The sequence below is a fragment of the Aquarana catesbeiana genome, linkage group LG02 (genome assembly GCF_042186555.1).
Source record: "Aquarana catesbeiana isolate 2022-GZ linkage group LG02, ASM4218655v1, whole genome shotgun sequence".
Lineage (NCBI taxonomy): Eukaryota > Metazoa > Chordata > Amphibia > Anura > Ranidae > Aquarana > Aquarana catesbeiana.
Genome location: NC_133325.1, coordinates 30,997,209 through 31,023,081, shown reverse-complemented (window position 1 = coordinate 31,023,081; position 25,873 = coordinate 30,997,209). Strand labels below are relative to the sequence as shown.

Sequence of the window (25,873 nt, the reverse complement as noted above, 5' to 3'; positions counted from 1 at the left end):
GTCCATCTCTAGGTCAACATACAAACAAATCCATTGTACTTTACCTCATCAATGCTGCCAACCAATGTATCCCGGTACACTGGAGAAGTACCTCCCCACCCACGATTACAGAATGGATACAGCGGGTTGACAGAATGGCTGAAATGGAAAATCTCATACACCAATCCAGAGACCAGCCAACACTGTTGTACTGGGAAAGTACTGGGAAACCTGGGCCTGTTGGTTTCACTTTAAAGAGTCGTCCACAACATCCGCTTTGCATGGGACTACTTCTTCCACGTCCTAGGATAATCCCTGGATATCTCTATTAACCATCCCACAGTCCTCCGCCTCCCACTACCTATCCCCCCTCTCATATTTCCCCACCTCACAATTACCTTCTGTTTAATACACTGCACAATATGGTTTATACACATCTCAAACTAGAGCTCTCCAAACCTATACGGATGAATTCACTCCCCTGGAGGTCTCTCAGAGACAGTTTATACATCACATACTTAGGGACGTGGGACCCTTCTACCACTGACACGGGCCCCTTCCCACAATACGAAGTACCGACCGTTCTCGCACCATCACTACACATTTGTACTCTCCCCCTTCGGCCACAGTCAGAGCCCTTTCGGGGTGGCCGGGGGGAGAGTTGATATTGTCGGTGTACGTTCAGATCTCGTATGGAGCTCTTCACACGAACAAATTCCCACTGCATACTATGGAACATTATATAATACCCCATACCCATGCCAATTTTTTGTTTTTTTATTGATAACTACATATAAATACAGACAAGTCGGTTTACAATAGGACACTCCCTGTGTGTATATAGAAGGCGTGGAAAAAGACATATACCTACAACGATTACTTGATTGTTTACAATATACTTGTCTCAGTGGTTTGATGTACTGACAATGTGTTCTATAAAAATGTTAAGTTCCTCTGTTTTTCTTTTCTCTATGTAACCCTGTAAAACCTCAATAAAAATCCTTTTAAAAAAAAAGCAAAGGTGATCAAATACCACCAAAAGAAAGCTGTATTGTGGGAAGAAAATGTAGTTTGGGTACAGTGTTGCATGACTTTTAGATGGGTACACAATATATACAAAGATATGGGAAATGGCAGCAACATAAGCACATACACACGCAGACACAGAACTATGCAGTACAATCACTCATGTGTACACAGAAACTTTATCAATAGTGTGGTCTATATTAGATATGCTTCCAGTACATGCATGCAGACCTCAAGACAATTCCCAGCACCAATCTGATATCAGAAAAATTGTATTTGCCAGACAGGAACCAAAAGACTAGTTTATAGCCCTATCTACCTAAATCCAAAGCTATGTCTAGGCCTATAGGGAAATAGTTCTTGCCAAATGGCAATGAGACACATTTTTCCATGTGCTTTTCCATGAAAAAGTCAGTAAACTGTCTTCAGAGTAATAGAATCCAAAAGAGTTACAATGTGTAGTGCGTAGCTTTATTGAAAACAAATAAGAGTGGTTAGATCCAAGTCCAGGGGGCATTGGAAGGTTAACTGTAGCTTTATAAGGTTTTATAGGCTTCTCAGTAGAAGCTGAACTCTGGGGTTATCGTGTATTCTATACCTACAAGAGGCATGTACAGTATATTCCGACATGAATCTTGATGCTGTTTTTACAGGGTAGTAAGTAAGCTTGCAAAGGCATTTGGTGCTCACAAAGTGCATTTATATCTACTATATAGCAAATATAGACCTGGTTGGGCATTTTTGAACTTACATCCAATGTTCCGGGACCTCCTTCCAGCACCACACACACCGTTTTAATGGCTGTTCCTGAGATAAAGAAAGAAAATAACAAACATGCATCTCAGTTTATTGTGACATGGATAATTCCTCCTGCTACTTTCATAATTTGTCAGTCTGTGAGCACATTGCATATAAATATTTCAAACTAATAATCTGTGCTGATATCCTTTTAAAGATCACTTAACCCAGAACTGACATTTGTCTGGTGGATGCTAGAGAGATAAAATATATCTAATGTCAAACTTTTTTTTTTGTTTTTGATAGGGTGGGTAGAGAATGTTTAAACCATACTCAGGTTTTTTTTTTTTTCTTTCAATGTCCCACTGTTCTAGATTTTCTAAGGAGCGAGATAACCCTTTAGGATGGTACCAGAACTTAATGCCTTGAAATTCTGAACTTCCTATTGTTTTCTGTTCCAAGACAATGGTCAATATAAAAACAGAGGCAGTGAATCTCCCCTGTAGGGGCACAGAGTGAAATAAGACCTGACAGAGGACCTAACCAGCCCCTACTAAAAAAAAAAAAAAAAAAAAACATTTTGGCTTTAGATACACTATAAAGTATAGCTGAGATGTTTGTGGCTTATACAAGGATCTGCAGACTTGCTAAGGTGCGCCATCATGAAGGGCTCCCACTCTCCCTTTGCTTGGAGATTTCAACAAAAATAAAGGACACACTAAGGTGGGTAAGAACGGGACAAGGAACTTTGGGGGGACTTTGGGGGAGTCCTCACTATGGGAAGGCTCAGTAGATATGAAGTTGTGGGGTCCCAAGATTCTACCTATCAATAAAATGTGGTTTTGGACACATTAATACTGAACAGTCCTTATGATATGTCTCTCTACAATACAATGGCAAGACTGGATAATACTGATGAGTTGTCCTTCAAGTTACCAAGCCATAAAATCTATTCGATTTTTCTTCATTGTGTCACCAAATCAGCCTGGTTTGCCAGCTAAACCCCCATGTCATCCCCCCCTCACCTTCTTTGTGCATTGTCTGTTCAGAGATAAATTTCTCAAGACGAGTTCTCAGTGGGATTTCCACCCCATAGCATCCATGTGTCCCATCATCCACCAGTATGAAGTGTGTGTGATTGTTGTCCAGACAGCACAGCCTCCCCTGTGATCCTTCATCCATGGGGTACAGGGCAGGAGCTCCCCCCTACAAAAAATTTTACATACAAAAAGAGAAAATTAATGTAGCCAGGTTTGCTAATGGAGAAAAAATATAAATGCAGCGCTTGTGACTAACCAAAATAGAGTGAAAGTGTTGCCGCTGCTATAAGGAAAGTACTAATACTTAAATAATAAAAAAAACAAAATACATACAGCGCTGGTAAATAAAGCAAGTACTACAACCGTATATGTAACACTAAGTGAAAAGTGAACTGTGCGGTGATACTATAATCATAAATACATGCACTTAGAGAGTACGTGCTGAACATATAAAATTGATATATAAAAATATGTGCTGACAAAAAATGTATACAATTACTAATAAAGTGACAGTGATTAGTCCCTGATAAGTGTCATAAGCTGGACTACTGTGCAAAATTCTTGGTAGCAACCCCACTGAATAATAGCATCTCTTCAGCCTATGCTGACAATCAGTCACCTGAAATACTGCGGTTAGATGGCTCTGATATAATGCAGTTCAGAAGGCAGAAAGGATGACTCTAAATTGTGGTAGGTGGGATAAAAGCTTGGAGATGTAGACCATCAATTCAAACCCAAAAGACAAGGAGAAACAATATGGTGAAGTACTGTGGAGAAAGAGATCACTTGCGCATCACAGCGCTACTCACAAGATTCAGGGTTGCAATCAGGCATATCAGAAAAACGTCTGCGATCGCCGCTGTAAGCCTGCGTTCCACGGGAACAGGAAGAATCGTCACTGGTTGAACGTGAGCCGGATATTGCGTCAACGCGTTTCGCCCCTCCTCCAGGGCGTCATCAACGACATAAATCAAAGGTTATGTCTTTGATGATGCCCTGGAGGAGGGGCAAAACGCATCGACGCAATATCCGGCTCACATTCAACCAGTGACACTTCTTCCTGTTCCCGTGGAACGCAGGCTTACAGCGGCGATCGCGGAAGTTTTTCTGATATGCCTGATTGCAACCCTGAATCTTGTGAGTAGCGCTGTGATGCGCAAGTGATATCTTTCTCCACAGTACTTCACCATATTGTCTTTTGGGTTTGAATTGATGGTCTACATCTCCATGCTTTTATCCCACCTACCATGATTTAGAGTCATCCTTTCTGCCTTCTGAACTGCATTACATCAGAGCCATCTAACCGCAGTATTTCAGGTGACTGATTGTCAGCATAGGCTGAAGAGATGCTATTATTCAGTGGGGTTGCTACCAAGAATTTTGCACAGTATGGCACTTATCAGGGACTAATCACTGTCACTTTATTAGTAATTGTATACATTTTTTGTCAGCACATATTTTTATATATCAATTTTATAGTGCATGTGTTTATGATTATAGTATCACCGCACAGTTCACTTTTCACTTAGTGTTCACTTAGACCATAAACAATGTATTTGTACTCAGCTATGTATTTTCCTCTCCACATTGGGGGCTGCCGTTTTGGGTGAGCCGATATGTATGCTGGATGGATTGTAATTGGCTGACAGAGTACACAGAGGAAGGGGATATAAACTGCTGTGCATTCTGGGACAACAAGTGCCTGCTGGGAGGAACTGAAACTTGTGGTGAATGTAGTTCCCAGGAAAGACTGAGCCTGTATTACAGATTGGCTCTTGGACTACGTATCCCAGCTTTAATAGAGCTCTGTGGAGAAGAAAAGAAAAGTCTGTTCCCGGGGTCGAGGCAGATGTGGAGAGGACATTTTGTGAGACAGACCATGCTTTAGGCTGTTAGCAGAATGCTTTGCCACTGCATCAGAGAGGCAGAGTAGCAGACATCACCTGGTCATCCTGATCATGGTGTTGTTCAGAGTCTGGTTCTCTGGAACAGGAGGCACAAGAAAACATTAATAATGTAGCGCTACCCAGGAGGAGCTATTAGTAATTTTGGTCCTCTGCTCTGGTCCAGCCTTAGGTGAGGCATCACCCTCACTGACACCACCAGTATACCATTGTATACTGTAAACCTCAACAGGCACAGAAGAATTGGACTCACAACTCTAGAAAAGATAAGCAGACTGTATTGGCAGGTTAAGATCATAAAGGTATAGCAGAATATATTGGCACGTGAACATCAATCAGCATGAACACAATAATGACCGAATAATTGACTTCATAGGTCCTCTTATAGAAACTTCAGACTCCAGCATATACTGTGACCCCCAAAGGCATAAACAGTAGCTCTCCGTATGAGATAAATCACCCCAAGTGACTAAACAAGAGTAACAATGTTGTCAACTATGCCACTTGAGAGCTCTCAAACAAAGGGGCTAGGTTTAGGCTTGCAAAAAAGCAACAGTTAGACATAAATCTGCCCTTGGGTTAAAATGGTTTAAGGCTTTCTGGGGGATCTTCTACTGGCTATGTTGAGGCCCTTAAAGAATATTGCGTGCTGGGTAGTGGATTTATGTCAGTGAACTGAGTATTGCAGTAATGTATCTAGTAGACTGGTGTTAAGGAAGGAAGGAACTCCTTAGGTGCATATGAATACTTAGAAGAATAGGGACCCAGATGCAGCAGCCAGGTGCTAAGAGATGCGGAGAAGAAGGAGAAGGTGCAACCATCTAAGTATGTCAATTTATTAAGTATTAAAATCAAAATCAAAAAGGAATGCACTCACAGGATGCTAGGGTGTAACACAGGCACATGTTTAAAACTAGCAGTCTGGCTCTGGAGGTCTGAGATGCCTGGTGGCACTAGTTAGGGAAGGGTGGGCAAGTTGCAGTAGTCAGATGTGATGGTATTATGCACAAAATCAGCATGTTGGGAAGCAGATAAAATAACTGGATTGTGTTGTGCCCGGCCTATACAGCATGAGAAGCTTAATCAACAGCAGGAGTGGGGTCTATCAATGTAATCTATTTGTAAATTAATGTAACTTAACAGTGGGTCTGTGACCCTCTCACTACTTAATTTCTCTGTAGTTCTCTGATGGCAGCTGATTAGATGACCGGAGGTGGGCCCCCCCTTTGTTTTCCATAGTTGACCGATACTGGCAGCCAGTGAGATGGCGACCTTCTTGGGGACTCCTCAGCAGATCTGCGCTATGGCGGTCTAGATCAGCAGCAAGCATCTCAGGGTGAGCACTGGAACAGCTGATAATGCATAGAACTGTGACCAATGCACCCTCCTAGCTCCCAGATGTAGGAGTGTCCAGCGAATTTTAGCACAGGAACAGCTCAGCAAGCACAAAATAGCATAGTACTTCTTATCCCTTCCTCTCACCGGTTGGTGTGCTCCCCAACTCCCCTGGCTACTTCCCAGGCTTTCCTTTTTATGAGACCCCTCCTGCTGTCAGATATCACTGGGTATTATAGTTGGCTTCCCAGTGAGGGCCAAGGCTCGGATACTCCTCCACACAGCTCCCAGAGTGCACAGCCCAAAGTCAGTTACAAGCTAAACAAAGCACGCTTGCTACTACCATCTTGTGGGAGAAAAAGAGTTCTGCAGTCAATAACATTACCTTCTGCTAGAATAATGTCTGACATCAGCTCATGGCACTTTGGAAGAAATGTGAGGGCTAGTCAACAGATTGAAAATGGCAACTCCTGGGATCAAGTAACCATTCATGAACAGCACCCACTTTAAAATTTTGTGTATAATAGTGAAAAAATAACTGGATTTACTGGTTTTATAGCAAGATAATGTTACATTCATCCAATTTGTTCGTATGAGCGAAAGCAATAGAAGTGATGGACCGAACATCCCCTGGTTTGATTTAGAGCAGAACTCCCGAACAGAGAAAAAGTTTGAACTCTATTAAAGTCTATGAGACCCGAACATGAAAAATCAAAAGTCCCCATTTTGAAGGCTTATATGCAAGTTATTGGCCATAAAAAGGGTATGGGGGCCCACGGGTACTGCATTATCGTTTTTAACCACTTCCCGTCTGGCCTATAGCAAAATGACGGCCGGGAAGTGGTTCCGTTATCCTGAATGGGCATCATATGACATCCAGCAGGATAACAAGCCAACGCGTGCCCACGGGGGCACGCAGCATGGCGATCGGTGGTGTGGTGTGTCAGTCTGACACACCGCATCTTGGATTGCGGTAAAGAGCCTCTGACGGAAGTGAACCAGGAAGTGCCAGTAAGCAGTTTCCATGGTTCACGCTGAGAGGGAGAGCCAATCGGCGGCTCTCCTTTCAGAGGGGGGTGTGCACTGGTAATCAGCACATTGATTATCAGTGCAGCCCCCATCAGAGGTGCCCACCACAATGCCAATCAGTGCCCATCAGCTGCCAGTCAGTGCCCACCCAAATCGCCAATCAGTGCTTATCAAAGTGCCAATCAGTGCCCATCAGTAACGCCTGTCAGTGCCCTTCACAGATGCCCATCAGCAATGCCAGTCAGTACCTCTTTATCAGGGCTGCCTATCATGGCCCAGTGCCGCCTATCAGTATCACCTATAAGTGCCCATCAGTGCCACCTATCAGTGCCCAGTGCCACCTATAAGTGCCCATCAGTGCCACCTATCAGTGCCCCCTATCAGTGCCCATCAGTGCTGCATATCAGTGTAGCCTATCGGTGCCCATCAGTGCTGCATATCAGTGCCCATCAATTCTACATATTAGTGCCTCCCCATCAGTGCCCATCGGTGCCACCTTATCAGTGACACCTCATCAGTGCCCATCAGTGCCAGCTCATCAGTGCTGGTCAGTGAAAGAGAAAACAAAATTTTATAACAGAAAAAAAAGAAAAACTTTTTTTTTTAAAAATGTTGGTCTTTTTTGAGATTGTTTTCTATACTTGCTGAAAATGTTCTTAGCCTGAAAAAAAAAAATAGAAAACAAATGCAGCCGCCACATCTAAGGACTGGTATGAATTATTAGCAGCTCTGCCTGGATTTTGTGGTATTACAGATCTGGGGGCTATGATTAAACCTTCTTAGCTCAAAGTGCACTTACTCCGGGTGAACCCCAATGGTCTGCTGGAACAAGTGAATTATAAAATCTTCATTGGATTGAATGGAAATCACAAATCTTGGGAGGAGCTGACATGACAGTTTTCAAGGAAAGGCTGCACGGTACAGAGTAGGCTACACAGCTAAGATCTTAGTTGAGCAGCTTATGAGGGATTTCAGGAGAGGGCATAGCAGCCCACTAATGCCGCGCACACACGGTCGGACTTTACGGCACACTTTGCCCGGTGGACTTTTCGACGTACTTTACGACGGACTTTCTGAATGAACGGACTTGCCTACACACAATCCACCAAAGTCCGTCGAATTCGTACGTGATGACGTATGACCGGACTACAACAAGGAAGTTCATAGCCAGTAGCCAATAGCTGCCCTAGCGTGGCTTTTTGTCCGTCGAACTAGCATACAGACGGCAGATGTTTCGACCGGACTCGATTTTGACGGATTAATTTAAAACATGTTTCAAATCTAAGTCCGTCCAACTTTTGAGAAAACAAAGTCCGCTGGAGCCCACACACGATCGAATTGTCCAACCAAATCCCGTCCGCCGGGCAAAGTCTGCCGTAAAGTCCGCTCGTGTGTACGCGGCATTAGTGTAAGTGTATTAAAAGTCATATTGCCAATCACAGGATCTGCTGGCTGCCATAGGATGCCATATTGGCTTTTTTTGACGTTAGAGCATTTTTACAGCTGAAAAACTCCTCTCAGTACCCACTATTTTTCTTTTTTTTACAGCCAAAACACCCCCCAGCCAAAAACAGTTGATAACAGCCTATGTGTGCGTGTACACATAGGATAACATGCTGGAGAGTTTATTGACAGTAGAAAAAAACATCTGAAGCCAAAAACAGCAGCTGTAAAAACGTCCAAAAACGTCCAGTGTGCATGAGGCCTAAAACAAAAGAAAATTATTATTATACAGGATTTATGTAGTGCCAGCAATTTACACAGCACTTTACAACATAAGGACAGACAGTACAATTACAATACAATTTAATACAGTAGGAATCATTGGGCCCTGCTCCTCAGAGCTTACAATCAAAGAGGGAGGGTCAATAGATACAAAAGGTCTCAACTTTGGGGAATGAGCTGATGGAGAATGTGGAAATACAGTTGTTGGGGGGGGGGGGGGGGAGTAGGTCTCTCTGAAGAGAAGCGTTTTCAGGGATCATCTAAAAGTGAACAGAGTAGGAGATAGTAGGATTGGGGTAAGGAGTTCCATAGGATGGGAGAGGCTCTGGAAAAGTTCTAAAGGCGAGCATGGGAGGAGGTGACAAGGGAACTAGAGAGCAGGAGGTCTTGGGAGGAACAAAGAGAACAATTAGGTTTGTATTTTGAAACTAGGTTAGAGATGTAGCTGGGGATCGAGTTGTGAATGGCTTTTTAAGTTGTTAGTATTTTGAAATTAATTCACTGGGTGATCGGAAGCCAGTGGAGGGATTGGCGGAGAGGGGTGGCAGACACTGAGAGGCTGGTAAGGTGGAAGAGTCTGGCATCAGCATTCATAGCGGACTGAAGGGGGGGGGGGTAGCCTATGTAAAGCTAATCCAATGAGATGGGAGTTGCAGTAGTCAAAGTGAGAGATGACCAGGGAGTGAACTAGGAGCTTGGCGTGTCATTGGTTAGGAAGGGAAGTGGCGTATTTTAGAGATGCTGCAGAGGTTGAGGTGGCAGGCTTTGGTTATTGATTGGATGTGGGGCCGAATGGAACATGAAAGGAAAATGAAGGAAGCCCTCTCCATGAGAAGCCCCTTGTATACCTAATCAAAAGCTCAATGCACAAACTGTTCCAGCTGGTGCTGCAAGCCGCAACACGTTTCATTCCTTGCGGAGCTTATTCGTAGAGATACTGCACTGTAAAGGCTAATAGCTGCCATACACAAGCAGCATTGTGTCATAAGATCAACTTTCATTCAAACTCCCAATTTTATTGGAAAATGATTTTCTAAGCTGAATAACAGATGTGTAGCTTCCCTTAATTCCTAAATCTTGTGTTCCATAAAGAAAAGGTCACAAAAAAAGCTGATCAAATTGTAACCTATAGTGATAGCAGCTAGTGCAGAGTATTTCTATGAAAGTAATACTCTATATGCTGTAGAATATGTATACTTACCGCTTTACTGAGCAGTGATTTTCGGTTGTGGACGATGCCCCAGGTTGCAATGCCTATCAGGACAATCTCAGATTCTTCTTCGCCTCTACTGAAATCTCGTATGGCCTCACCTACGTGCTTCATGACCCCAGCGTGAGTCCCTCCAGTGATGATCCAGGCCCCTGTATGTAAGAAAAGGAGGAGAGATCAGCTATAGGAAAAATAGAGTACTCCTAGTGCCTGGGGTCATCTCACTCTCTGCACTGTAATCCTCTGTGTCCACCTATATTATCACCCACTTCCTTACTTAAACTGTATGGCCAAAATAAAAAATGCACACGATTTTTGAGTTCAGGTGTTTACAGTGAAGGGTACTGTTAATGCTGCAGCATACAAGGATACTTTAGATAATTGTGCTATTCCAACCATGTGGTAAGAGTCAGGTGAAGACCAGCGATAGCTGGTCCATAAGGGGCACAGGGGCGCCTCCCCCTAATCTCCATGCGCCTGCCCCTGATTTCCTTGCGGGGCACCGGACGCATAGATTTATACAAGGCTTTTTTTTTTTATTAGGCACATGATTAGAGTCTGATGCTCTAATTGGCTTCAAAAAGGGCGAGCTCTGGGCGCAGAGCACTGCACCCTGAGTCCACCCACTTATGACATTAGTGAATCAACATTCACTATTTTCTTTCTGCTTCTCCTCCTGGCCAATCAGGACAGGAGATGGGTCCTAAGACCAGATTGTCAGAGGGGAAAATCTATCTGATTGGCTGGGAGGAGAAGCCGGGGAAGCCATCCGCGACCTGGATGGGGTAAGCGCGGGGCTAGTGAGCAGTCGAGCGGGTGTACGGGGGGGGGGGGTTGTAGGGTTTGTTTGCCACCCCCCCAAAACATGGAGCACTGTTGAAGACCCTTTTCTGTGCTAGCATGACTATACTTCTATGTTCATAGCCAGCTCCATAAATACATGGTTTGATGGGTTTGATGTGGAGAAACTCAAATGGTCTGCGCAGAGCCCTGACCTTAAGCCTACTGAACATCTTTTAGAATCAACTGGAATGCTGATTATAAGACAGGTCATCTCATTCAACCGCAGTAATGCTACCTCTCATTCAATCTCACAAAATGCTCTTTTAACTGAATGGGCAGAGATTATCATAGACACACTCCAAAATCTTGTGGAAAGCCTACCTAGAAGGGTGGTGGCTGTCAGAACAGCACAAAGGGAGGTGGGGGGCGATTCTATGTTACTGCTCATGGTTTGGGAACTGGTTGTCTGAGAAGCCCATATATGAGTAATGGTCAGATGCCAACAAACATTTGGTCATAAGGGATGGGGGATTTAATAAAACTGGAGAGTGCAAAATTTGATGAAGCTCTGCAAAGAAATAAAACAACTTCCAGATTTAAACTCACTTTCACACCGAGGGCCAGTTTTAAATAGTGCGAGTTCAGCTGAACCTGCATGATTTCAATCTGGCATTTCAGTCCGACTTCAGGGGGCGATTTGACAGACATCTGTGCGGGTTCATGCACAGATGTATATTCAAATTGCCCCCCCCCCCCCCAAGTCGCCAAAGGTAGTGCTTTTGGGAATTAGTGCGGTGCCGCAAAGTCAGTGTCACACTGATTCAGACGGTGCAGTCTTGAACGTGGGCTCATTGTCAAAGCTTAGTTGAACAAGCAAAAGTTAGAAGCTGATTGGCTACCATGCACAGCTGCACCAGATTTTGAGTGCTCCAGTTTCAGTAAATTTTCCACATTGAACTTGAACATAATGGACATATTTTGGGGGATTTTCTTGGAGAGTAGGGATGAGCCGAACACCCCCCTGTTCGGTTCGCACCAGAACATGCGAACAGGAAAAAAGTTCGTTCGAACACGCGAACACCGTTAAAGTCTATGGGACACGAACATGAATAAACAAAAGTGCTAATTTTAAAGGCTAATATGCAAGTTATTGTCATAAAAAGTGTTTGGGGACCCGGGTCCTGCCCCAGGGGACATGGATCAATGCAAAAACAAGTTTTAAAAACGGCCGTTTTTTCAGGAGCAGTGATTTTAATAATGCTTAAAGTCAAACAATAAAAGTGTAATATCCCTTTAAATTTCATACCTGGGGGGTGTCTATAGTATGCCTGTAAAGGGGCGCATGTTTCCTGTGTTTAGAACAGTCTGACAGCAAAATGACATTTTGAAGGAAAAAACTCATTTAAAACTACCCGCGGCTATTGCATTGCCGACAATACACATAGAAGTTCATTGATAAAAACGGCATGGGAATTCCCCAAAGGGGAACCCCGAACCAAAATTAAAAAAAAAAAAAATGATGTGGGAGTCCTCCTAAATTCCATACCAGGCCCTTCAGGTCTGGTATGGATATTAAGGGGAACCCCGCGCCAAAAAAAAAAAAAAAAAAAACGGCGTGGGGTCCCCCCAAGAATCCATACCAGACCCTTATCCGAGCACGCAACCTGGCAGGCCGCAGGAAAAGAGGGGGGGACGAGAGTGCGGCCCCCCCTCCCTCCTGAACCGTACCAGGCCACATGCCCTCAACATTGGGAGGGTGCTTTGGGGTAGCCCCCCAAAACACCTTGTCCCCATGTTGATGAGGACAAGGGCCTCATCCCCACAACCCTGGCCGGTGTTGTGGGGGTCTGCGGGCGGGGGGCTTATCGGAATCTGGAAGCCCCCTTTAACAAGGTGACCCCCAGATCCCGGCCCCCCCCTGTGTGAAATGGTAAGGGGGTACCCCTACCATTTCACGAAAAAAGTGTCAAAAATGTTAAAAATGACAAGAGACAGTTTTTGACAATTCCTTTATTTAAATGCTTCTTCTTTCTTCTATCTGCCTTCATCTTCTGGTTCTTCTGGCTCTTCTGGTTCTTCCTCCGGCGTTCTCGTCCAGCATCTCCTCCGCGGCGTCTTCTATCTTCTTCTCCTCGGGCCGCTCCGCACCCATGGCATGGGGGGGAGGCTCCCGCTCTTCTCTTCTTCTTTTCTTCTCTTCTTCTCTTCTTCATTTTCTTCTCCGGGCCGCTCCGCAATCCATGCTGGCATGGAGGGAGCCTCCCGCTGTGTGACGGCGCTCCTCGTCTGACAGTTCTTAAATAACGGGGGGGGGGGGGGGGGCACCCGGTGACCCCGCCCCACTCTGACGCATGGTGACTTGACGGGACTTCCCTGTGACGTCACGGGGAATGCCACAGGGAAGTCCCGTCATGTCCCGTGCGTCAGAGGGGGGCGGGGTCACCGGGTGGCCCCGCCCCCTGTTATTTAAGAACTGTCAGACGAGGAGCGCTGTCACACAGCGGGAGCCTCCCTCCATGCCAGCATGGATTGCGGAGCGGCCCGGAGAAGAAAATGAAGAAGCGAAGAAGAGAAGAAAAGAAGAAGAGAAGAGCGGGAGCCTCCCCCCATGCCATGGGTGCGGAGCGGCCCGAGGAGAAAAAGATAGAAGACGCCGCGGAGGAGATGCTGGACGAGAACGCCGGAGGAAGAACCAGAAGAGCCAGAAGAACCAGAAGAACCAGAAGATGAAGGAAGATAGAAGAAAGAAGAAGCATTTAAATAAAGGAATTGTCAAAAACTGTCTCTTGTCATTTTTAACATTTTTGACACTTTTTTCGTGAAATGGTAGGGGTACTTATGTACCCCCTTACCATTTCACACAGGGGGGGGGCCGGGATCTGGGGGTCACCTTGTTAAAGGGGGCTTCCAGATTCCGATAAGCCCCCCGCCCGCAGACCCCCACAACCACCGGCCAGGGTTGTGGGGATGAGGCCCTTGTCCTCATCAACATGGGGACAAGGTGTTTTGGGGGGCTACCCCAAAGCACCCTCCCAATGTTGAGGGCATGTGGCCTGGTACGGTTCAGAAGGGAGGGGGGGCCGCACTCTCGTCCCCCCCTCTTTTCCTGCGGCCTGCCAGGTTGCGTGCTCGGATAAGGGTCTGGTATGGATTTTTTTTTTTGGCGCGGGGTTCCCCTTAAAATCCATACCAGACCTGAAGGGTCTGGTATGGAATTTAGGGGGAACCCCACGTCATTTTTTTTTAAATTTTGGTCGGGGTTCCCCTTAATATCCATATCAGACCTGAAGGGCCTGGTATGGAATTTAGGGGGACTCCCACGTCATTTTTTTTTTTTAATTTTGGTTCGGGGTTCCCCTTTGGGGAATTCCCATGCCGTTTTTATCAATGAACTTCTATGTGTATTGTCGGCAATGCAATAGCCGCGGGTAGTTTTAAATGAGTTTTTTCCTTCAAAATGTAATTTTGCTGTCAGACTGTTCTAAACACGGGAAACATGCGCCCCTTAACAGGCATACTATAGACACCCCCCAGGTACGAAATTTAAAGGGATATTACACTTTTATTGTTTGACTTTAAGCATTATTAAAATCACTGCTCCTGAAAAAACGGCCGTTTTTAAAACTTTTTTTTGCATTGATCCATGTCCCCTGGGGCAGGACCCAGGTCCCCAAACACTTTTTATGACAATAACTTGCATATTAGCCTTTAAAATTAGCACTTTTGATTTCTCCCATAGACTTTTAAAGGGTGTTCCGCGGCATTCGAATTTGCCGCGAACACCCCAAATTGTTCGCTGTTCGGCGAACTTGCGAACAGCCAATGTTCGAGTCGAACATGAGTTCGACTCGAACTCGAAGCTCATCCCTATTGGAGAGGTAACATGTCTATGCAAGGTTTCTGAATGAAAATGAACCTTGCATAGACATGTTACCTCTGTTTCCTATCTCTGTCTGAAAAAGAGAAGTATGTTGGTAAGATGGGTATTTTAATAACAAATAGAGTGTTTCTGATAAGAGAACACTATTGCATATTGTATATTACATATATTGTATATTGTGAAACGTCAGGAATTTATTCGAATAGCCTTGAAAAGTTACTGAGAGGTCTACTTTAAGCCTCAAGTCTTATGCCGCATACACACGGTCGGACTTTTCGTCTACAAAAGTCCGACGGACGCCGATGGACTAAAGCTGGCTGACAATCCGATCGTGTGTGGGCTTCCCCGGACTTTCAGCTGACTTTTCCAGCCTCAAATCTGACGGACTTTAGATTTGAAACATGCTTCAAATCTTTACGTCGTAACTACGCCGGACCCAGAAATCCACTCGTCTGTGTGCTAGTCCGACGGACAAAAACCCACGCTAGGGCACCTATTGGCTACTGGCTATCAACTTCCTTATTTTAGTCCGGTGTACGTCATCACGTACGAATCCATCTGACTTTTGTGTGATCGTGTGTAGGCAAGTCCGTTCGTTAGAAAGTCTGCCGCAAGTCCGCCAAAAGTCTGTCGGACAGGCTGTCGGACTTTTGTAGACGAAAAGTCCGACCGTGTGTACGCGGCATTAGCTTTGCTTGTGGCCATTTTATCCAGCAAAGTTAAACATTGCCTTAATATATTCTCTATCCTCAATAGCCACTGCAAATCATGATCATTAAAGTGTTTCTGCCAAGCATTACAAGTGTGGATAGCAGTGACAGTTAAACAGAAGGATGGTCATTGTAGAAGGCCCCCTTACCTGTATTTTGTGCAGCCTTCACAAGGCCTCGACCAAACTGAGTTTTCAGCCTTGGACTGATGTTGAAGTTTTTGGCTCCTCCTGTCACAGATATAAGGAGACTTGGTACACAAAGCTCCCACTTCTCTGTCATCAACTCAAACAATTTGCTGGGATGAGTGTCGCAGGATGCTCGCACATACTGTTGACAAACAGTCTAAAGTCACTTATACAACAACAAGATGTTTAAACCTAACCATTAACATGATAAAATGTGTCCAACAGCAGTCTAGTCTTCTACTGAATACAGTCATGTGCTTTACCATCCAACAAGCTTACCTTGGCCCGGGTCCTGGTGGTTCCTGTAAATGTCATGTCCCCATGTGCATCACTAGGGAATTCTTTGACGTGTTTCTGAGGGTTCCAACTGGTTTCAGGTGGCCTATTAGGATGTGAGGTGTCATCGAAATGGGTTCCCCTGGTGTAACCACATCTACAGGTCTCCCTAAGTGAGCAATAGAGCATTCATAAAATATTTTCTGCATAATGTGATTGCTATATTTGAATAGACAATAGACACATTGAACCCAGCACTGAAGACCTATTCCACCACACAACAAATAATAAATGTATAGGATCCTATAGACAGCCCTCAAAATTTCCACTCGACTGCTCACATTAGGAGAGTGGAAATAAGCTGAGGGCGAGTGGAAAGGGGGTGCTGAGAGCAGATGAGCGCTCAGCTCTCCAACTGCCTGAATAGCAGCAGTGAGATTGCTATCACTCCTATCATTCCAAACAGCACACAGTGCAGGCTGTAATGGCTGCTGGAGGGAGGATTTTGCTCCCTTCTCCCTCCAGCTTTAGGACTGGATCTCCTCCACCTACTTCCTCTGGCAGTTTCAGATGTTTGTTGTGTGGGTAGGATGGAGATGTGGCCAACTTCTGAGATCCAGCCTGCCTACCTGCCTGGACCGCCCACCCGCCTGCCTAATCCTCCCACACGTCCAGCCACCTGCCTGCCTGAACTCCTGGAAGAGGGAGATGTGAGCTTATCAAGAGTGTGTGCTGAGGTAAGCTCACCTAACTGTACTTGTTTAATTACTGCTGCCCCCTGTCCAGCACCAGAGCACTAGGGGAATGGGACTGGAGCCAGTGGCGTCACTAGGGTTGGTGTCACCTGGTGCAGTAAAACATGGTGTCCCCCCCCCCCCACAATATTTTTTTTCCCCATATAACACTGCATATAATGGCAATAGTAGTGAAATTAACAACTATAAAGCAACTAGCAAATTTAAATAACAACATGATATGAAAACAATAGAACTCTCCCAGGAAATAACAGCCCCCAGGATCAGTGCCAGATTCTGCAATAATAATCCCCAGAATTACTGTCAGTTTCTGCAATAATAATCCCTAGCATTGGTGCCAGTTTCTGCAATAATAACCACCAGCATATGTGTCGGTTTTCGCAATAATAACTGCCTGCATTGGTGTCAGTTTCTGCAATAAAACCCCCAAGCATTGGTGCCAGTTTCTGCAATGATCCCCAGCATTGGTGGCAGTTTCTGCAATGATCCCCAGCATTGTTGGCAGTTTCTGCAATGATCCCCAGCATTGGTGGCAGTTTCTGCAATGATCCCCAGCATTGGTGGCAGTTTCTGCAATGATCCCCAGCATTGGTGCCAGTTTCTGCAATGATCCCCAGCATTGGTGGCAGTTTCTGCAATGATCCCCAGCATTGGTGATAGTTTCTGCAATAATAACCGCCAGCATTGGTGGCAGTTTCTAGACTATAAATGATCCGTTGGACAGAGTTCACTCCGCCTGATAGAGAAGTGTAACCGATGTCTACTAGTGCTGAGTGTAGGAGCACAGGGAACATTCCAGCACTCGGCACCCCGCTGCAGCTCTGCAAGGGCACTTTGCAGGGTCTGACTTTGGCAGATCTGTTTATCGATGTGCATGTTCAACCGCCATCGGGCAGAGTTTAGCCGGCACTGCCCGCACTGTCATCACTTCATGACCCCCTTGTCCTGGCCTTGATGTCACCCCTCTGGTGGGTGTCATTCGGGTGCGGCCCGCACCCCTATAGCAACGCCACTGACCACCAATTTGGAGGAAGGGGTTAATAATACTGACACCTGTGCTAGAGATTATTAAGGTGTCCGCTGACATCAATGCTGGGGGTTATTAATGTGTCCTCTGATACCAGTGTTGGAGGTTATTAATTCATTTACTGATATTACTGCTGGGGGTTATTACTGCGTCCTCTGATACCTGTGTTGGGGGTTATTTATGTGTCTTCTGATGCCTGAGTTGGGGGTTATTAATGCGTCCTCTGATACCAGTGTTGGGGGTCATTAATGTGTCCACTGACATCAATGGGGGGGTATTAATGCGTCCTCTGATATCTGTGTTGGGGGTTATTATGGTGTCCACTGGCACCAATGCTTGGGGAAAATGCAAAATCACTTACATTTCTGACCCGCAAGGAAAACAGGCTGTAATTTAGCAGATGTTTGGGGGTTGCATTAATTCTTAATGGTACCCCACACATGCCAAACCCAATGGTGTCGCAGAACCGGTGAGGCACAGTTTAAAAAAGGGGTCAGTAACTTTTTTCACTGCATTTCTGTGTGTAGGGCAGTCCATTAAAATGAATGGGCTTTCCTACGTGCAAAACCCAGCTGCAAAGACCTGAACTGAGCCTTAACCCCTTGAGCACTAGGAACTTTCATCTCCTTCCTGCCCAGGACAATTTTCAGCTTTGAGCACTGCCACACTTTGAATGACAATTGTGCGGTCATGTAACACTGTACCCATGTGAAAATTGTATTTTTTTTTTTTTTTTTAGACAAAACTGTTGGGTTTTTTATTTTTAAACAGACGGAAAAAGACCAAACTTTTTAATAAAAAAAAAATTTCTTAGTTTCTGTTATACAATTTTTATACATTTTTTTTCTTCTTCACTGATGTGCGCTGATGAAGCTACACTGATGGACTGCACTGATAGGCTGTAATAATGGACACTGATCAGCTGCACTGATGGGCACTGTTGAGGCAGCACTGACAGACATTAATGAGGAGGCACGGATAGGTGGTACTTTTCCAACCTGTGCGTCCGAAAGAAGCTAGCCAATAGGCCGGCTTCTGTCAGACCAGCTGACATACACACGGGCTGAATGTTGGCTGTTTTTTTTATTGAACTGGCCAATATTGACCAACATTTGGCCTGTGTGTACTAGGCTTTAGTAGAGCGGCTCAGTGGTTGGTGTGAGGATTGATGGGTCTGTGAACCAATAAGCCAGTCCCTCCTTCTCCCCATGTGATCTGTAGTGCTTATTTAATTCCCTTGCTCCCTCATCTATTCAGATTTGATAAGGAAGTGAGGAGCTTTAAAACGTGTCATCCCATTGGTGGGAGAGTGACCCTGGGTCAACTCCCACAACCCACTCCAGGTTGGTGGTGACATCACCACCCCTGGTCCGCAGAGCTGCCGATGACATCACTTCCAGGTCCTGTGGATTACACAGAGTGGCCATCTTCTTGGTGGGTCCTTGCTTGTTTACACATTGATTAGAGCCAGACATCTCCGCAGGACTCCAGTGGCCACTACCCGGTGTGTTTACTTTGGACTTTCCCGGCTGGCATGTGTTTACAGACCCTCGTTTTTACCACAAGTAAAAAAAGGATGGCACCCTTTTACAAAGACTGCATTCATATCTCATTGCTTCACAAATAAAGTATTTTATGGATTTCTTTGAAGCAAGATTTGTTTATCCTCCCATCCATTTACTTTTGGTACATTCCCGGACACCCACGTTTACCAGTGCACAGCTTTTGTACTGATGGGGCTACACTGATTATCAGTGTAAATCAGGGATATGCAATTAGCGGACCTCCAGCTGTTGCAAAACTACAAGTCCCAGCATGCTCTGCCTCTGGGTGTCATGCTTTTGGCTGTCAGAGTGTTGCTATGCCTCATGGGACTTGTAGTTCTGCAACAGCTAGGAGGTCCGCTAATTGCATATCCCTGGTGTAAATGATGTGATGACGGGCTTGCCAGTTAACGCCTCTCCATTCCTCACACAGACACAGCGTGCATACCTCCCAACTGTCCCTGATGTTGAGGGACTGTCCCTGATTTGGAACAAAGTCCCTCTGTCCCTCATTCCTCCTCATTTGTCCCTCATTTTGGTCTGATCCATATAATTGTATATAAAATGCACTATATATCTTTCAAAAAATGTTTCCCGGTGCTAAACCTTTCATCCAATTACTAAATTGCTGCATTTTTCAAACTTCAAAAACCAATATCAAGGAATAGTAGTGGTAAAAATAAAACACTTGTGGGTTTAACTAATAATGTTTTTTGTATAATTCTCCTTTAAGGGGGCGTGACAGGGGGTGTGTCCTATGCCTACATACATTTGCTAATTGGTGTCCCTCGCTCCCATCTTAAAAAGTTGGGAGGTATGAGTGTGAGAGGAGAGGCATGCCGATAAGAGAACAAGTCTATTTACACGTGATCAGCTGTGATTGGAAACAACTGATCACATTGTAAAGGGCCACTATGATTGGCTCTTTACCCCGATCTGTGATCAGCTGTGTCCGAAAGACATATCGATCACAGAGCGCGTCAGATATGTGCAGCAGGAGGTGCTCAGGGGGCGGGGTTCTGGGAGGATGTCTATGGATGTCCTCCCAGAACTGGACGACCATGCTGTAGCAGGATTTTGGCTATAGAACTGGTTAAAGGGACAGAACATCCGTGACATAGCATAGTAGATCAAGTGATATGTAGTAATAGAGCTTTTAAGAATAGGTCTCCTGTTTTTTGCAACTAAACACATTGATCAATATCTTTGATCACTTTCAGCCAAAATATTCCAAAAAAAAAACTAAAGAACTTTGTTGCCGATGATGTACTTACTTTTCGCTATTCACTTGTGGGATGAAAACAACACACTCTTTTTTCTTAATATGTGTTGAAACCCAGGAATTAAGGTCATCAACCTGTAAATGAATGATTGTAAATTTGAAAGCGACAAAAAACATTCTGGTTATCAGAAAAGGAAAAAAAAGGCTTCACAGAAATGTAGCTCAGACCTTTTACTTGGTCCCGCTGTTTAAAAGAGAAGTAAAGGAATAATTTTTTTGCAGGTTTCTACTTACCTCGGATGCAGCATCGGTACCCTGGTGCCTCTGGGAACCGAGCGATCAAACACCGCCGATGGCTCGGTTCTCACAGCTCCTCAAGCATAGAGCTGCTGACTGTCAATCAGCAGCTCTCCGCTCTGCTCCTCCTTGCTCATTAGAGCGCTGAGCTGTGGAGGGGGTGGGGAGCGGCTGTCTCAGCAGCTCGTTGAGACGATGAGATGGGCATCAGTCCAGGCGCCTGGCGGATCCAGACTTCCATTGTCAGGAAGATGCGGTGCTTGGACTGATTTCTGTGACGTCAGCAGAGAGCTGAAAATGGATCACAGGAGTGCAAAACAAATTGCACTCCTGTGATCCATAGGAGAAGCTGAACCAAACAAGCTTAGGCCTGGACTTCTCCTTTAACCCAGGTTCTGATCCCAATTTAGTGCAGAGCGGACATTTACCAGGTATTTTTAGCCAGGTGCACAAAGTTTCACTCAGTCTTTCACACGATGGGCAAGCAGATAGTGTCTTTTTATGTTTTTTTTATTATTTGAAGAACTGAAATAGGGATTAGGGTGGGCCTTGGTATACACAGAGCAATCAAACCCGATCAAGGACACTATCTAGCAAACAGTTAACTTTTATAGTTAAATAGAATAGTCTTCTATGTAGAAAAATGCAAACAATTCAGCACAGAGGGAATCCCATAGTGGAAACAACCCTGGCCAGCAGGTCTGAAACAGTCCCTCCAACAAAAAGGGAGCACAATGGCAACAGTCTCTGTCCCAAAATTTATCTCAGGCTTACTCATTGTGTCACTGTCTACTTGGATGCCTCCTTCCAGTATCAGCTGACACTACACCATGAGCCTCCCGACCAGATCTTCCTTGGACGTTGCCTCAGCTGTTCCTGTGACTTGTGAATGATCCTTCAGCTCTCTCCTGAGCCAGAACCACCCTGATTCTCAAAGGCCTTGGAAGGTTTAACAGCACGTACAGGCCGGGTCACTCTCCAGCAGGCAAAGGACATTTCAATTGCATGTGCTGTAGACCTTATATACTGTACACCTCTCAGCCCCCTGCTGGTTACTTTGCCAACAAGGGATTGTCTGAGGCTGTATACTGTATAGTGCAGGGATCTGCAATTAGCAGACCTCCAGCTGTTGCAAAACTACAAGTCCCATCATGGCTCTGCCTCTGGGTGTCATGCTTGTGGCTGCCAGAGTCTTACTATCCCTCATGGGACTTGTAGTTCTGCAACAGCTGGAGGTCCACTAATTGCATATCCCTGGTATAGTGCCTTGGAAGTATTCATACCCCCTAAAATTTTCCACCCAAAAACGTAAATGTATTTTATTGGGATTTTATGTGATAGACCAACACAAAGTGGCACATAATTGTGAAGCGGAAGGAAAATTATAAATGGTTTTCAATTTTTTTTTACAAATAAATATGTTTATAGTGTGGCGTGCATTTGTATATAGTCAATACTTTATAGAACCACCTTTCGCTGCAATTGCAGCTTCAATTCTTTTTGGGGATGTCTCTACCAGCTTTGCACATCTAGATAGGGAAGTTTTTGCCCAGTCTTGCCACAAATTCTTAATTGGATTTAGGTCTGGATTTCGACTGGTCCATTCTAACACATGAATATGCTTTGATTTAAACCCTTCCATTGTAGCTCTGGCTGTATGTTTAGGGTCGCTGTCTTGCTGGAAGGTGACCCTCCACCCCAGTCTCAAGTCTTTTGCAGACTCTAATGCCGTGTACACATGACCGGACTTTTCAGCATAAAAGGCCCAACGGAACAAATCCGTCGGACATTCCGATCATGTGTGGGCTTCATCGGACCTTTTCTGTCAAAAAATCTGACAGACTTTAGAAATAGAACATGTTTCAATAGTCCTATTCGTCTGAATGCTAGTCCGATGGACCAAAAACAACGCTAGGGCAGCTATTGGCTACTGGCTATGAACTTCCTTATTCTAGTCTGGTCGTACGTCATCACATTCGAAATAATTTTGGTGTAGGCAAGTCCGTTTCATCGGAACTTTGTCGGAACTCCGTTGAAAAGTCTTTCGGTGTTCAGTCCAACGAGAAGACCGCTCGTGTGTACACGGCATTACAGGTTTTCTTCTAAGATTGAAACAACAATGTGTGGCGCTCATAGGATGTGCTGAAAATCTACATTGATAAATGCAGAGTCACAGTAGATGATAGTGACACATAAAAAAAGTGTAATTAATATAAAAATTGATATGAGGTGTATGACCACAAAGGTGTTGTGGTACATAAATCTGAAGGTGCAACACTGTATTGGTGACCATCAAAGTGAATAGGTGGTACTATATGTGACCTTTAGTCATAAAGGTGAGTAGGTCATGCTGAATGTGACCTCAAAGGTGAAAATCAAGAAAATAAATAATTATATAAATAAATCAAAGAGTGGAAGCAACCCAATAGAAGTAAGGCGTATTGAAATATCATACAGATGGGCTGATATAGATATGAGTAACATGAAATTAACAATACTACATGTCTATCAAATCCATCTGATGGGATGTAAAATACATGACATGTCGGTATAGCATAATAAGTCTATAGTCCATATATAGAGTGTAAACTCATAAAGGTGGCAGTATGACACTGTCGGTGCTCCAAATCTTCATAAGTGTTTCTACAAGAGTGTTAGGCCCCTTTCACACTGGGGCGGTGGGGGCGTCGGCGGTACAACAGCCCTATTTTTACCGCTGCTGTACCGTCGTTCTTGCAGCTGTATTCGGCCGCTAGTGGTGCGGTTTTAACCCCCGCCGGCGGCCGAAAAAGGGTTAAAATCACTCGTACAGTGCGGCTATAGCCGCGGTATTGCCGCGGTATAGCCGCGCTGTCCCATTGATTTCAATTCCAAAGAAGCGGTTTGCAGGACTTTTTTCACCGTCCTGCCAGCGCACCGCTTCAGTGTGAAAGCCCTCGGGCTTTCACACTGAACAAACAGCGGAGGCTGTTTAGGGGCGGTTTGCAGGCGGTATTTTTAGCGCAATACCGCCTGCAAACCGCCCCAGTGTGAAAGGGGTCTTATGGACATCTCAGCATGCAGAATATTATCTTCTCCAAACATAACTTCAAGCAAACAGCAATAAAATGCCCTTACCAGAGATGGTGGACTCACAGTCCGTCGGCGGTGAGTCAGAAAGGCTTGTACCGTCAAACGGTGAGATAAATCTGGTTCCAATCAGGCAAGTAGACTTGGTGGGGGAGAAAAGCCTAAAAGGCTAATGCATCGCTGGAGGAGATGAATTCGGCCCGGACGTCCTGCTTGACACTGTTTCCTATCCAGGTACCAACTTTGATTATCCACCAGGTTCCACTCAATCTACAATGATCCTCATGGTGTAGCAAGGAAACAAGGAAAAAACCTCCTCATAGTGTATCCGTTGCAAAGATGGAAAATTTATTGGTATAAAAAAGTTATATCCAACAAATAATAAAATTATGGGTGGTAAAAATTGGGTTCAATTGAACTAGACAGCGCAGTAAAAGGTGGCTATGGTAGCAAAAACGGATCCGACGCATTTCATCCTCTAGGACCCCAGCAGAAGTCCTAGAGGACGAAACACGTCGGTCCGTTTTGCTACCATAGCCAGCTCTTACTGCGCTGTCCAGTTCAATTGAACCCAATTATTACCGCCCATAATTTTATTATTTGTTGGATATAACTTTTTTCACTTTTTTATACCAATAAATTTTCCATCTTTGCAACGGATTTACACTATGTGGAGGTTTTTTCCTTGTTTCCTTGCTACACCATGAGGATCCTTGTAGATTGAGTGGAACCCGGTGGATAATCGAAGTCGGTACCTTCCCGGCCGGGCTGCATGCTCGGATAAGGGTCTGGTATGGATTTTGGGGGAACCCCCATGCCGATTTTTCGGCGTAGGGGGTTCCCCTTACAATCCATACCAGACCTAAGGGCCTGGTATGCCCCTGGGGGGGAACCCACGCCGTTTTTTTCATTTAAAATTTGGCGCGGCGTTCCCCCTCAGGATTCATACCAGACAGCTGTCAGCACTGCCTGTCACTCATCGGGAAAGGAAAACAAAGTTTTCCTTTCCCGATGAGTGAGCCAGCACGACATGCACAGTACCCTGTCTCCGAGAACCAGCGCAATGGTATCGTGCTGGAAACACAATCTTGCGGTCAGGTACTGTATTTCAGGATTAAACTTGGATGGGGAAAGGATGACATGAGATGCCTTTATCATTTGATGTATTGCATGTAGTAAATAGCCGTGGCCTTGTAAGAATACTAGATACACTCTTTTCTTCCCAGTTTCTTTTGGTTTGATAACTCTTCTACAGACTTTTACTTCTTCTTTTGTGCAAATCCTTACTGCAAAAACATACTAATGTCCTACTTCTTCCCTTCCAATTGAACAACAAAGAATCACTCTGAATAACTCTTCAGTTGTAGACTTTGATAGGATCATCCCTGAGACTCAAAAGGCCATAAACTGTACCCGCTTCTTCCCAATGTCCCAGAGAGTTAAACACCCACACAGTCTTTGGAAGGCACCGCCATTATGCTAACCAGGTTGGAGATGACTCTGTATCCCCACATGATGACCTGACATATGGCCGTGAATGGACTATTGCTTTTAATCAGTCCAGGATGATTAATGCTGTGTTCCCCAGCCACAGCATTCTACACTGCTCTGACCAGTTTCTCTCTTACACTGACCTTCTCCTCCAGAACAGTTCTGTGTCCCCAGTCACAGAATTCTGCTCTACTCTCCTCCGCTTGACTGCTACTTCCTTGGCTTGATCCTCTTTACATCCAAGTCCTGTGTTCCCCGGTCACAGCAGCTTGATGCCTCCTTAGAGATGAAGATCCTTATCTTTAGTTCCTTCCCAGCGGTTCCTCCATCCCTCCTCCACGCATGGCTCATCCCCGCATGGGCATGCCCAGAACAGCACCTGCTACTCCATGCTGTAGTTTCTGGAACTCCACACACCTCCCTGGAAGCATGTGACCCCAGCTTATATGGGAGGCCTGCCCCCTGCCAATGCAAGTTAATAATTGGTCAGGGCTCCTCATATGAACTGCCTGCCACTCAGATCTCAAGTCCAACCTCTCTTCCAGAATTATCCTTCTGAAAGCAGGGGAGGCATCTCTGAGTCAGAGTGTAGGTGACCACACCCCCCACTACACTGATCACTCCCAGTCCCAAATCACAACAAAC

At 45.0% G+C, this 25,873-nt stretch overlaps 1 protein-coding gene across 6 annotated transcripts in view; it reads right to left on the bottom strand.

Annotated features, from left to right (window-relative positions):
• Positions 1 to 25,873, bottom strand: part of LOC141126759 (transient receptor potential cation channel subfamily M member 2-like) — a 231,681-nt gene that overhangs the window by 165,719 nt on the left and 40,089 nt on the right. For all 6 annotated transcript variants that reach the window (XM_073612738.1, XM_073612736.1, XM_073612741.1 and 3 more), the window contains 6 exons: positions 20,424 to 20,506; positions 15,827 to 15,992; positions 15,509 to 15,689; positions 9,978 to 10,138; positions 2,769 to 2,949; positions 1,757 to 1,812 (listed from right to left, as the gene is read on the bottom strand). In XM_073612738.1, coding sequence (XP_073468839.1) covers positions 1,757 to 1,812; positions 2,769 to 2,949; positions 9,978 to 10,138; positions 15,509 to 15,689; positions 15,827 to 15,992; positions 20,424 to 20,506 — 828 coding nt within the window. The remainder of the gene's footprint in view (positions 1 to 1,756; positions 1,813 to 2,768; positions 2,950 to 9,977; positions 10,139 to 15,508; positions 15,690 to 15,826; positions 15,993 to 20,423; positions 20,507 to 25,873) is intronic.